The sequence below is a fragment of the Sebastes umbrosus genome, chromosome 10, assembly GCF_015220745.1.
Source record: "Sebastes umbrosus isolate fSebUmb1 chromosome 10, fSebUmb1.pri, whole genome shotgun sequence".
Lineage (NCBI taxonomy): Eukaryota > Metazoa > Chordata > Actinopteri > Perciformes > Sebastidae > Sebastes > Sebastes umbrosus.
In genome coordinates, this window is record NC_051278.1 from 17,818,733 (window position 1) to 17,833,921 (window position 15,189).

Sequence of the window (15,189 nt, forward strand, 5' to 3'; positions counted from 1 at the left end):
TCGATCTAAACCTAGATGCTGCTACTGTTGGCAAGCATTTCATTTACTGGGATCTGGGATTTTTTAATCAATTTTGTAAATATAGCATATAAGTTAAGATATTTCTGTATTTACCACCCTTGGCATTAACAAGTGATTGAAAACATACGCCTACTGTTAAAGAGGTTGTCGCATCAAAGAGTAATTTGCCGAATCTGAAGTTATTGGGTTTCCTTGCTTTATCTACATTATTCTTTACTTAAATGATGAAATGTTAAATCAAAAACAAACAATCATTTTTACATTAATTTACATTGTAAATATCTGAACTCCTCCTCCTCCTCCTCCTTCCTCCTAATCCCCTCCTTCCCCTCATTCATCTCCTTATACTCACATAGTGTAATGAATTGTTGCAGCATCATGAGAGCTGAAGGCATTCTCGGTGTGGAGAAAAAGCAAATGTCTAATCTAAGGTTTAGTCTTAACTTAATAAATCTCAGACAGGGAGACATTTGTTTTCATGATGAGTGAAATCAATACATTTACAGGCACAGCAGCAGAGTGCCACTCCGGCAATTAGTACGCTGACGGTGGTGCTCTGAGATCTTTTAATTTACCTAATTTACAGTTTGAATGAGTTCACACGAGCTACGGTTGCTGTGTTTGATAGACTGAGGTGGAAATGTGGTGACACACTTTATTTTACCATTAAATAACTAGGAATAAATCATCTTGGTATAACGTGGTACTGTAAGAGGTTAAGGTGTATTTGATGTAAAGGGGTACTTTGAGAGTTTTGAAGTGGGGTTGTATGAGGTACTTATCCATAGTCAGTGTATTACCTACAGTAGATGGAGTTATATCTGTATATCAGTAATGTATACGCTATATTTAAAATATTTTTGGCAGTTTACCTTGCTGCGAGACAGCTATACAGTCTATGTTTCTGACGGGGAACTGAAGCAGGTATATCTATGCTCTCGCCCCGTGTTCTATGAGGTAAAATAACTGTTTTTTTCAGTAGAGTTTGGTGGCTTTGGCGAGAGCGTAAATGGATAAAACGGCTTCAGTTCTTCGTCGGAAAGGGCTGTCTGATGGCAAGGTAAAGTGGTGAAAATATTCTAAATATAGCGTACACAGATATTGATTGTTTTAGGTGAGCCTTTCTTTTAAGTGGCTAAAATATGTTTTGCTGTCGGCCCCGTCTACAGCAGTACATATCTTTGCTTGTACTGTTTCTCCAAGCTGGGGGCGTACCGACCGTCATCTACTGTAGGTAATACACAGACTATGGATAAGTACCACATACAACCCCACTTCAAAACATCCAAACTATCCCTTTAATAATGCAGGCATAGCTGCATATGATGTCAAACCAGTATAAGCAGTATGCCATTTACTGGCTAAAATGTTAGTGAAGTAAGCAACAAAATGAAACAAATCATCGATTGAAAATGTTTCTCACGTCTTGTGGGATTTGCAAATGTTCACGTGCCACTACCACTAAGAGAAAAACAGTAGAAAAGTGGTTTATTTTTAGCCATGTGTGCAGTATATCAGAAACGTCACGCTTTGACAAAATCATGTGTAGTAATTGCTTTTCTCTTATTCCCTCTGACCTTGTTGCACATTAATCTGTCTGGTAATTTATGGTAGCAGTAGACCTCTGTTTAAGCAAATTATATTGATCCCTAAATTTCCAAGGGAGTCCCAATGACTGCACTCTTTTAGATTTACATTATACCACATTGAAAGGGAGTAACAGTGTCATAGCAAATACTGTTAATAAGGTAAGCTCATGAGACTTTCAATTACCAACATGAGAATCCCATTCTGTATAAGATTAAAAAGTAGTCAGAGTATACTTATTAACAATTTAGCCTGACTTGTAGAGATTAATCAAAGACATCTGGGCAATTTAGAGCATTTAAAACACCCATAATGAGAAGTGCAGGCCAATCACAGTGACCTTCACAGAGGGTTTCTTAGAGAAGTGTGCGGGGATTACTTTGGCTGTGTTACTCCTACAGAAAGTACTATACCGCATTATAGTCAAGAGTTTGATGGAGGATTCTAATGCACTGCAAAGGGATTAAACTGCTATGATTAATCCAGAATCCCTCAGGAAATTAAACAGATAAGGATTGGGTCATAAGAATGCAGCTTACTTGAAAGGAAATCCATTTTCTATGGCCTTGCACATAAACCCTGGTATTACTAGATTTACAGCTCCTGCATGTACATGCAAAAGAAGAAAAAAACAACACAGGCATAATGGTGAAATTAAAACTTCTTCCCCTTTTACAATACCTTTAATTTGTTTTCCACCATTTACAACTCTCCTGGTCTTATGGCTTGTGTTTTCAATTAGTACCCTCTAATTCAATTTATACCGCCGAAGTGAATAATTCTGGGGATTGTATTCAAGACTCGTTATTATTTCGCTGACGCTGAATTTCCAGTAGCAGTCAAAACCCTCAATTTTTCCTATTATATTCATCAGTGTGAAAATGTTATTAGCATTTTTAAAAAGGCTTTTGTGTCAGCGGTTGAGTAGAAATTTTAAATTAAAGAAGGCTGGATAGAGAGCTCTGTGAAATGCGTACATTCCCATATGCATTTTATAGGAGGCTTATCTCTTCTTAATGAATGACATCAGCAGCTGTGAATCTCTTTTGTCTCACACAAATGGAGTATAATCATCTAATTGCTGAGTCTGTGGAAAGCATTACATCTTTCCACGTCTAGTCAAAGAACAGTATTTCTACGGATCAAATGCTAAGTATTTATAAAAAAGTGGGCTGGGTGTGTTTTCTAGAATAATGGGTTCATATGTATAGAGATGGCATCTCGGTTATTAGGTTTTGCCACATTTTCTCGTTCTTCCTAAACAAGCCTATTGAGTTCTTGTAATGAAGACGTGACCATGAATGGGCATCACATTTAATTAGATTCTTAGCTTGCAGCAAGTTCTGTGTGAGTTTAATTTGTTGAATAACTATCTACCTCCATCTTCTCTCTCTTAACAACATTGTGGACAATCTGTTTCCTTTTCTCTCCCATTCTGTCTTGCACTTTACCACCACCCTGTATAAAGTTATACCCCTAGGATAAGCAAGCTTTTTCTCCTTTCTTGCCCTGTCATGTCCTCTTTTTTTTTTTTAAATACAATTATTATTAAAATGATACAATGAACCCTAACAAGGTTCGGATTTGTGCTTTCCAGTTGTTGGGGAAACAGTATCCTGCTCTGCAGCTGCCGAGCCTACTACTGTAGGTCAGCAATAACTTGTGGAACAGCTGTAAGAGCAAGATCGCTGCTGAAATGACAAGCCGTCATAAAGCTATTCACTAATGTGTGAACGAGAGACCTTTCACTAACTGTTCTCTGTGCTGTTTCCGTCACAGGGGGACACTGGGGATGCCGGGCCTTCTGGAAACCCAGGACATAAGGTAGGCTACTCACTGATGAAACAACTTCAAAAACCTTTCCATCAACATTCCCTATGGTGTTGCTTTGTGCGTAAAGCTGTGATTAAAGTTGTGATTGACATGAACTCAGTTGGGAGCTTCAGCTTTTTTATGTTTTCTCCCTCCCTATAAATACATTTAGCTGTAGTTTCAAATAGATTTTTTGTTTTTACCGCATGGTTTTCAGATGCAGTGAATAAATAGCAGGTGGCATGTTTTTTGTGTTTTTAGTGATTTATGGAATCTGTAACTGCCCGTCTCTGAGATGATTTTCTAACATCTTTGGATTGAATCACTGGCTTTTGCTTTGTGTTGACCCCGTCACAGCAACACAGAAAACACAGCAATCTCAAAATTGAATTAAAGCAGCAAGTGGGTGCCCGGTTGGCGCAGGGTGAACGGTGCTACTACAAAGTTCAATCACAAGCAGCGCCGGCTTTTCTGGCTTTGGCCGGGGGCCCCATTGGACACAGTTGGCAGTGTTCAAGGGTGTGAAGCCAGTAAGGGATTGTGTCCTCGTCGCTGTAGTAGCAACTTCTACTTGAGGGTCGGGCCTGTCTGTGTAGTGGGGGCTGGGATCTGTCGGGGAAGCTCTTCACCGTCGGGTGGAAAACAAATGGCTTGCATAACTTGATGCGTATTTGCGGTAACTGTCTACACACACCCTCCCACGGCCAATAGTGGGGGATCAGGAGTGACAGACATTGCTGTGGAGTTGGACATTTAAATTGGGAGAAAAGTGTGAATTTTAATGGAAGCTTTAAGACTTGCTAAGTGCTTGTTTTGTAATTGGATGTTGCTGTTACAATCCTGAAGAGCTTGAGGAAATAGCCAGATTTCACATGCTATCAGTAAAATTACATTTCACTGCAATCACTATTTGGTTGCTGGCTTGCTGCCTTCTATGATATTGTCATCAGTAAGATTGTAGACCATCAAATGTGGCATCTCGGATGCCTGTGTTTATCTCCTTCAGCGAGGGAGGGCAGGTCCGGTCACCAGGAAGCACCACTTAGTGTAATGCCGGTGTTGTTTCCATGTCTTAAAGTGAGAATGTCCCGCTGTAGTACTTTCATAAAGAGAGGGTATTGGATTGTGATTCTATTCTCAGAAAAATTAAGAAAATATACAGCAAGAAAACATTCATATCCACTAGATATTTCATTGTATTCAAGTGATCAATTGTGCTGCAGATGGTTGAGGAAGCAGTTTATGCATCGGCAGTAAATAGGATCTGGATGAGGACGATGGCTTAATCCTGGATCTATATCCATAGAAGACGTTAAGCTCACCGTCGGGGACATTTGCGGATGAACCTTGATACATGGGATAACACTTCATGGCACAGCGCTCTCTGCCTTCTGAGGTGAGGTTTAGGAAAGCTGTTTCGTTGCACAACAGTGCACAAGAAAAGTCCCCATTAAGAGCACCACCGGTAGTATTGATATTGATGCTCATGCACAGCACCATGCTTTGTAGTATTTTATACCTATGCTCAACTCCTCTTCAGACAAGCCTTTTCTGGCTCTTTGGTATCTCTCTGTTCTGGCTCAAATGGTGCCCTTGGACAAAACCTAAAGACACATTTTTAGGCTCTTTTGTTAGCGACATTGTGAGAGCAACAATTTCATGCAGCTGTCGATATGAGAGTAATAATATGGTTGTCCTTGGACACTATAATGTGGCAGTGGGCTTGAGCTTTACGGGCCAGCTGAGGTCATGAAACCGTATAGGTTACACTCTAATAACAGAGCCAACAAGTTTCAAGACATCTCACATATTTCTGGCAGAGTGTGTGGAAAAGTAGGGGCTGGGTAGCTCAAGAAGAATCAGTGATCAGGAAGATATTTGTGGAAATGAGCCTCTAAGATGTTTCATTTGCAAAAAGAATTCCCCGACAACATATAATCTTACGCATGCTATAGACTTGGCTGGAGCTGAAATGATGCAGTGAGCTCACTTACAAACAATATTGCCGGGAATTTGGTATCTGGTTCCCAAATGTGTTTTTGTATCGGTGTCACTGCGGTGCAAGTGTGTGGTTCCCCGCTAAGCTCAGTTTGAAGGAGCTGTGAGTGAGTTTGGGATTTAACTTTATTGCACCGATGAGGACAGAACGAAAAGTTACTCTCACCCCCTTTAGCACAGTTTAACTTAATAGTTGCATTTAGGAAGGATTTCTTTTTTATGTTCTGCCACCGTGGCACACGGTAGTGTATGTGAGACACAATGTCACCCTGGTGGCATCTGTGTATTTGATTGTATTGAGTTTACACATTCTTGTAACCACAATAACTCAAGAACAATACATGATAGAAATATCATACTAACACCAAACAGTCCATCTGTACAGTGCTGTGATTAGATTGTAGAGTCCCTTGATGCTTAAATTGATTTGCTTATTGAGGATAAACCTTGTCCTTGAAACTAGTATAACTCCTTAATCCTTTAAGTGAGTTCACATAAATACAAGAGATATGCTAACATTTAGTAAAAATATCTATGGATGAATTTACGAGGATGTGAACCCTAACTGTGTAAGATGTAACCAGACTCCTGCAAGTCATGTACACATTTGTGTGTTGCCCATCTCTTACTGGTTTCCTGAAAGGCATCTTTAACACACCCGGACCAGACCCTTTAATTGCATTATTTGGGGTTTCCGCACCCACTTTACAACTGACCAAAACGAATAGCGATGTAATCGCCTTTGACACTTTATTGGTGAGGCGATTCATTTAGCTTAGATGGAAATCCTCTGCACCCCCCTCTCATGCTCTTTGGATTAAAGCCGTTTTAAATTGCATGAGGTTGGACAACAAACACACACTTATAGGGTCTAAAAACAAATTCTGTGCAATGTGGACCCCCTTTTTTTCTTATGTTGTAATGATTTACTGTATATTTGTTCAAGGCTGTCAAAGTTGACATGATAAAAATGCCACTAATTTCTTTACATTTTGAACAGATAAAAAATGTGCGATTAATTTGCGATTAATATTTAAATATTTTAATTGATTGACAGCCCTAATATTTCTATTTATATATAAGTTTTATTTATTTATTTATTTTACCAAACTGGAAAAAGGTGAGGACATCACACACTGATGTAAGAGGCCTGGTATGTGTATACTCAGCATCTATGATCTTAAGGAAGATTGTACTGTCTGATCTAGTTGACCTGTAAATATGTAAATCATTTTATCAAAATATATCTTTTTTATATATCTTTTATTTTATATATATTTTTGATTACTAAAAAATATGAATATATAGAAAATATCTATATATAAAATATATATAATTTCCCTCTGTGGCTGCCCTGTTTTGTCATATTGTTGTTTTTGATGTGTTGTTCTATACTCTGTAAGTGAAGTTATTTTATAAATGCTCATTATGTTGAAAATTCAATAAACAAAGTTAAGAAATTGTTATTATAAGTGTCTGACATTATGGAAAGAGTCTCACTCAAGGAGAAGTCTCGTTCTGAAATCTGGCAAGGAGACGTGTTGCCGGGAGACAATGGTGTAATAGTGGAATATATCCATGGTGGAAACATGAAAGCCAGTCAGGCAGAGTTTGTTGCATTGGAGTACAGAAAGCGTAGCTTAGTGTTATCTAAAAGATTTTCAATGTCATGGCTGAATATTTAGATGATTTCGACAATGTGGATGAAGTCTTTGAATTCGGTTGCCGGCTGTATTTATTTGAGTCAGAGTATACAGATATTCAGATTTCATGAGCCTTCTCCTTGAGCGGCACTCGGACACAATAACAAACAGACTGGATCAAGCAAAAGCTAGGAAAAACATTTTATTTCTCTGTCGAGTCCTTTCCATAATGTGGTCAGACTCTTGTAATAACAATCTGAGCCTGTCAGTGGCAAAACAAGCACTTTTAGTGAACATAACTTTACATTGATGCTGCTCACTTGCCCTTCAAAAATAGTTGTCCCCCATTAGTCACTTAGACACAAAAACATAAAATAGGGTCCCGGTTGAAAAATACCAACGTTACCCTTTAATCTTGCTTCAGATTTTATAGAGGTTCTGGTTGATTCTAATAATAGGGAATGTGGCATTAAAGAAGTGTCACAATAATTACCTTCCGGGTATAAAAGTGGAAAAAAAAGATTAAAGTATGAACTTTCCGAGGGTCCTTTCCTTTCCTTTTAACTTTCAATCTTGTCATTGCAGGGGGAACTTGGATCAGAAGGGCAAAAGGGAATCGATGGGGAGAAGGTAAGTACTACTATCTCCAGCAGACATATATTCCATACATAGCACATCAGCCAGATCTCGTTTCGTCAAGGAATCAATTCTTATAGGCTTTTCATTTTCTGTGTGATGCCCTGGGGGTAGGAGCAAAGTGCAGTTTTCTGTCTGCCTGTTTTCAGGTGCCTGTCATATCTGAAGTGGATCTAAGTGTATTCGAGCCCGAACTGTCCTTCTGTCATGAAATTAATTGATATGTATGCTACCATAGGCTTGGTATACTAATGGACTAAACTCATTTTTCAAATTACCATAACCCCGTTTATGTCTTTTCAGGTTAAACTTTATTGCATGCTCTTAAATCTGGCTGCATTGATGCAACTAATGTATGTAATGTGGACCACAACATGAAGAGCTAGTAAAGGCTTTTTTTCTTTTTTTTTAACGAAATGCAAATGCATTAGAAGTGAATTACTATTCTTCTTAGATCTAAGTGAAGTTGTTTTAGCCACAAGCAAATTAATGCACTTTCCCTCTAAGGTATTAGTTAAATCAAAGGATGTTTTATGTTGTACAGCATTTGTTTGCCCACAATGGTACACTCTTGGAGGCTGTGCAGATGGTCAGTTTAAAGTGGCTTAATAAAGGGACTTCTTTTCATCACCCTTGAGAAGTCAAACAGCTGCCACAGAAATCAGCCTCCCCGCAGGCTGTGATGTGCACTCTGCCCTAACAGTATAACTCTGAGAGAAATCAGAAAAGAAAACCAGAGATAGACATAAAAGTATGTGGAGCCGAAAGAGTGTCGAGCCGCAGTGCAATAAAAGTAGAAGTACTTCGTATTCAAAAACTATTTTGTGTGAGTAGGAAGTTAGCTTGTTAAGAAATGTAATAAAAGTACAGTTACAACAGCATGTAGAGTTTACAGAAGAATCTGTTAATAAAGTATAATAGTACACAGACTGCTGCTATACAGTTACGTATGAACTAGGGCTTTCAATCGATTAAAATATTTAATCGCGATTAATAACATGATTGTCCATAATTAATCGTGATTAATCGCATATTTTGTATCTGTTCAAAATGTACCTTAAAGGGAGATTTGTCAAGTATTTAATACTCTTATCAACATGTGAGTGGAGACATATGCTTGCTTGTATATATCTATTATTGTAAATCAATTAACAACACAAAAAAATTACAAATATTGTTCAGAAACCCTCACAGGTACTGCAGTTAACATTAAAAAAATGCTCACATCATAACCTGGCAAACTCAAGCCCAACAGGCAACAACAGCTGTCAGTGTGCTGACTTGACTATGACTTGCCCCAAACTGCATGTGATTATCATAAAGTGGGCATGTCTGTAAAGGAGAGACTCGTTGGTACCCATAGAACCCATTTTCATTCACATATCTTGAGGTCAGAGGTCAAGGGACCCCTTTGAAAATGGCCATGCCAGTTTTTCCTCGCCAAAATTTAGTTTTAGTTTCGTATGATACCAGTATCTTCTCTCTAGCTTTTAAACTAAGCCTGCTACGACCTCCGAAAGATTGAATTGCATTAATGCATTAAAGAAATTAGTGGTGCTAAAATAAATTTGCATTAGCGTTAGCGTTATTATCGCGTTAACTTTGACAGCCCGAGTATGAAAATGTAATTCTGCCTGGATTTATTAGTAGATAAAAAACATTAGCAGAATTTCAAATACTGATTATATCTATGTTTGCATTTTGCCGCAAAAATAATCTTTATGTTGTGTTAATGGTAAAGCTGCTGGTGATATTTAGGAAAGAAGGTTAGCCTACTGTTACTGTAAAGAGAATAATGAAGTTGGTCAATGAGGAAGGATCAACTCGGATAGGATAGATTCTGTACTGTTTCCTTTCAACCAATCAGTATTTCCCTGAAGTATCCTAAGAAGGTTACCTAGGATATAAGTAAATGTGAGTGTGCAGTAATTCAAGTGAAATTCCGGTTAAAGGGAAAAAAAAGATAAAAAAAAAAAAAGAATTGGCAGGTTATAAACTCAAGCATTGGTTTGTCTACCCACAACCACTATGGCTCGCTTTGTCCCAAGGTAAGTAGCTATTGGCAGCTTGAAAAGCCAGTTGACGTCATGAGTATATTTGCATATGAATGACGTGATCAAGTTTATTTACACAGAAATTTGAAGGAGAGCGAGACCACCTAACTGGAAGTTAACTCCATCGGCATCAAAGACTGACTGATTTGTAGTCATAATATTACACAAGCTATATGGAAGAATGTGAGCGTACACTACATGATTCCTCTGGTGTGTTTTTTGTAATGATTGCTACTGGTGCTATACAGCAATCAAGAGGAAAGAGCGACAGAGCTTGTGAGCAGCCCCTTGTTTCTTCGCTCGCTGGTTCACCCTGGGCTCCAGTTGACTGGACAACAGCAGTACATAAACTGGAGAAACAGCTGGAAGCTTGTTCACTGTGGAGAGAATGAGACTGTTGATGACCCCTTTCTGAGAAAAGCAGCTGCTCAAAACTTCGTCTAGATGTCACCAGTTGATGTTGTTTGCTAATTTGCATATCAGTGCATTGAGTGCAGCTCTGTTTGGGGAGGCAGGCATCTACCATGTGTATGTACACGTGGGGGTGTGGGGTCTGAAAAGGGTAGTGAGTTGCTAATTTGGCAGCATTAGACGATAGGGGTCTGCTGACAGGCCGGCCTGCTCTCTGTCTATGTGGGAGGCATCATCGTTAGTGGGGCTCAGTCTGAAACTTTGTCACTAGAAATGAGATTCTTATTCTTCTGTCAGTGTTCAGTCAGTGATTAGAAATCTGGAAAGTGACAATTCCACTTCTCAGCAGGAGAGGTGACTTGTTTTTCCTCTTTATGCATCCCATATGGGCGGTTGGGCTTTCTTTGATCAATCTCACAACATGGCTCACCATGCCTACCCTCCTGGGATTTATTATACTGTGCCCCTATTTCATGAGTGATTTGAAACAAAAGAAATGTTTTTAAAAATAGGGGCTACATTTTTGTAGCATTGCTTCTAAGCAGGCTTGTTTGTCCAGCATTGCAGATACCAAGTTATGGATAATAATGGATGGCTCTGGGTGTGTTTAGCCTAGCTTAGCTCAGTGGGCAACCTCCAGATCTAAAAAAAAAAAGTGAAGCCAATGCAGAAGTGCCTTAAACTTGCATTCTTTCTAATAGCCAGCAGGGGGCGACTCCTGTGGTTGCAAAATGAAGTCTGATTGTATAGAAGTCTATGAGAAAATTACCCTACTTCTCACTTGATTTATTACCTCAGTAAACATTGTTTTCGTCTTACAACTTTAACCCTTTCACGGTGTGTTTTCAGTTCATGAAAGTTAATTTGAACATTTAGGTCACCTTAAAATGTCTTATGCAACGTTCGGTTGCACTTAGCAAGATCTGCTTTAAACCGGCTGTATCTTATCAGCTAGCAGGCCAGTTACTAATACATCAAAGAGTCACCTGGGCTTTGTCTTTGAGCTTAGGTGGGTTAAACATGTCCTGGACCTGCCTTTGTACTACACAGAGATAGCATTGACACCTCTCTTTTCATCTGATGCAGAGTAAGATGGTTCTTTAAAGAGTCGCTATATTCTGGAGCTTAGAGGAAACCTCATAGCAAATTACAGTACTTAAATAAGAAAATATTTGAAAACAAATGATCTGCTAAAAAGCTTATATTTCCATTACATTAACTGATTTGTTGGGCACTTGGGGCAGAGGAAACAAGCTGTAAATACATCACTTTAAGTCGATATTAATTGAAAAATGCATTTTTAACCCTTTTAGATCACATCCCCGATCACATTGTAGAGCTATTTAACAATATATGCAAAAACAATTACCAAAAATTAACTTTCCTATTTTTATATGAGAATCCTATCATTAAGCAGTTAAAAGCTCCAATATGTTTGCCCGCTAAGTCCCTAACTTTGTCTCTCTTCAGTCTCTCTTACAGCTTTTTTTGCTGAAAATGACGCAGATGAGAGTGGGGTGACCCAAAACAGTAAAGCCAATAAACCAAAACAATGAGCTGATAGACTCTAAAATGCTCAGTAGAGCTGAGGGGAACTACAAAGTCGGTTAATATTCTCTGTTGGTTTGTCAACCCGAGTAGCTCCTTTCACATACAGTACAAGTAGTCTTGTGCTCAGTTGTTAATATAAAAATATTGATTCAAGCTGCTTTCAAGTGAAGAGATTAACTAGAATATGTCATTTCTACCCTTAGTGCTTTTTCTGTGCAAATAATGCCAACACAAATGTCGGTCATTTATCACAGTTGATACCTTTTCCTTGTATGCACCCTTCTGCAAATTCAGTGGAAACCAAGAAAATCTAAGATTTAACAGTCTCCCTGCATGAAATTACAGCATAAATCAAGCTGTGATGGGATGTTCATTATTAGTCTTTTCCACAGCCGTGCTGTTTTCTGTGATTTATTTGATTTCTTGACCTAACCCTTGTATTTGATTTAGATTAATATGAACGCGGTGTAAAAGATATGTGGTAACCTAGCCCCATGTCTCATCAGTGAGCAGAGCAGTATAGGATTAATGGGTTAAAGCCAGTATCCCCAGTGCCTCCGTAAGTGAGCGGATGAGGTTGAGCCTCATCGACTTAATAAGGCAGCCCCTTCTTAACCAGTTAATCACTTACAGAAGATTTGCAGAGACTGCAGATGCTCTGGTCTGTAATATAGATATCGCATAGAGCTTTTGGTTTTTGCATGGTTCCTTTAGGTCTGTAAAACTGTGAGATCCATATTTAACATTATAAAGGTGGATCATGTTGTCATATATATATATATATATATATATATATATATAGTAGGGCTGGGACGATTCACCTATCTCCTGATTCGATACTATCACGATACTTGGGTGCCGATTCGATATGTATTGCAATTTTCAAGTATTGCAATTCTACAAGAATTGCAATTCGATATGATGATTTATTGCGATTTTTGTAAACTTTTTTAACACTTGGGAAAAAGTTGAATCATACACTTCTAGGGACTTTTAATTTGGAAAATATCTAAATTAATACAGTAAAAATGTTTCATTTTCAGCATGTATGTAGTCAGAGATGTCCTGAAGTCAAATATATCAGTCATTGTCAGGAATTATTAATTTGTTTCCAGCAACCCAAAAATCAAAGAATAAAGACATTTCCCTCACAAATTAGAGATATTTTCTTTTTAATTTATAAGGGACATGTAATGTTTTATACGTCTGGTGAATATAATCCAATCAATCTTATTTCCATATATGTATTTTGTATATACAGTTCCCTTTGTTAACACCTTATTTTGAAAACCGGACTTAGTCACACGTGTATACTTCCACTAACTTCGCCAAGTCCGTCGCTAGCTCTTCACCTTTTCAATTTCGGCTTGCTGCATCCGACCTTGGTTTGTTTTGGTTGACGGATACGGAACGGATATGATGTCATGTTACTCAGACTACAACAATAAAAGTGGTAACTTCCTTCTACCTCCGCACAGACTCAAATGAAGCAAATATATCAATTCTGGCATTAAAAAATCTATTTCAAAATCGTAAAAAAGAAAAAAAAAATTGTGATACATACAGTAGGTGAATTAATTTTTTCCCACCCCTAATATATAATTAATATATGATTTAATGATACTGTTACATATCATTTTATCTGTCATCAAGTGCTGGTTGACTGGTTTAATTTAGTTTGAGTTGCTTCAGTATTGAAAAAAACGCTCCCGACATATAATTCTACTTTAATTTCACTAACTTAATTTGAAAAGGGAGCAAGATAGTAAGAACAGTTGTGCAAATAAACTATGCTTAATGATTTCAGTTAACCTATTTACTGTGAGACTCCATAACCCGATCTGTCCCTTTACTGCAATTAGCTCATATTGCGTTTTTAAAGCGAGTGTGTTATTTAAGGCTCGAGTAGACACCTGAGAAGCCAGAATTCTATGTATGAGCATGTGATCTAGTATCGTTTTGCAGATACACGTCCCGTGGGACAGAAGGAGTGCACACACCGTGTTATCTTGCGGGTAATCCAAGTTACATTTGTGGATCCCTGTTCAGTTGAATAGTAAAGTGTCGTAGAAAAGTCAAGCTGTGCTGATGGAACATGATATCCTCTGTACTAGAGGATCTCTGACAGTGACCTCTGATATCCTCACACATTGGTCTTTGTTTAGGTTGCCTTGGTAAACTGTACTTATATGTAATAGACATGCTAATAAGCGATCTTTTCTGGCACTCAATGTGATTAGTCTTATATCACCATACTGTATGCGGTGGTGTATCGCTGAGCAAATGGAAAGTCACAAAAGGCATTTCCTGCTGTAACCTCACTGGCATTTGTAGGCCGGCACTCAAGATATCTATGTTACTTAGAGATCCTGTTCCACAGAGCCTTAACGGCCTGTCATTCAGTATTACCACATTTCCCCACCAGGATGTTCTGAATACATCTACAATTTTTTTTAATTTAGCCTCTCCCCAACAGGCCAAACCCAGTTTGTGATGATTAAATTGTGTACAGTAACTAAAACTTGCAATTACTCTACCTCCTGTCAGACAAGGGCACTGACCTGCCGCTGCTGTGGTTGGTAAAAGGTAGAAGTAAACATAATTAGACTGCATTTATACAGCCCTGCCTCTTGCTTGCTTTAGTTGTCCTGTGCTGGGGAGTTGCCAGATTGTCTTGCGGCCCCACCGCTACAGGAGTGACGAGACACAGTGGTGTGTGTAATTAGCAGGCGAGTGTACACAGCTCCCCACAGTGTTCTGACCTCGTGCTGCAGGAACGACAGCCACACAGCCTGCGCCGGCATATTCCCAGCCCCTTCGTCCCACCTTCATCCTTCCCTGTAAATGCAACAAAGCCCACAGCTTGCAATAAAAGCTAACAATACATCCAGCCCTTCTAGTCGACATCTCCCTCCATGTCGCTGTGCACCTGAATTGGGCCTGTGGGCTCAAGACTGAGTCCATTAGACAGAGGGCAGCAGCTTAACTAGGCTATGGTGTGGAAGATAGGATGATAAAACAAAAGGAAAAAATACGCCTTGTCCCTTAAGGGGTCATTAGATGTTTCACTACTTCAGAGATGGGACCTCTTGACGATCATAAAATACAATAATTGAATAGTGTTGGTCAGTTGACACTATTTAAAACAGCGTAGTTTAGATCAACATCTCAGTTATTGCTTTGCTAACAACTACATTTACACATTTGGATTTCAAGGAATCCTTTCTTTTTTAATTTTTGATTTTCTCATCCCTTGGTATATAAGAAGTAGGGCTGTCAGTCGATTCAAGTATTTAATCACAATTAATCGCAAATTAATCGCACATTTTTTTAATCTTTTCAAAATGTACGTTAAAGGGAGATTTGTCAAGTATTTAATACTCTTATCAACATGGGAGTGGGAAAATATGGTTGCTTTATGCAAATGTATGTACAATGACACATTTTTTCCAGAAACCCTCACAGGTACTGCATTT

The 15,189-nt window shown here is 38.5% G+C and overlaps 1 protein-coding gene across 1 annotated transcript in view; it reads left to right on the forward strand.

Moving 5' to 3' along the window:
• The window catches only part of LOC119495806 (collagen alpha-1(XIX) chain), a 111,196-nt gene that overhangs the window by 17,834 nt on the left and 78,173 nt on the right, over positions 1 to 15,189 (forward strand). The window contains exons 10-11 of the mRNA XM_037782617.1: positions 3,388 to 3,432; positions 7,647 to 7,691. Coding sequence (XP_037638545.1) covers positions 3,388 to 3,432; positions 7,647 to 7,691 — 90 coding nt within the window. The remainder of the gene's footprint in view (positions 1 to 3,387; positions 3,433 to 7,646; positions 7,692 to 15,189) is intronic.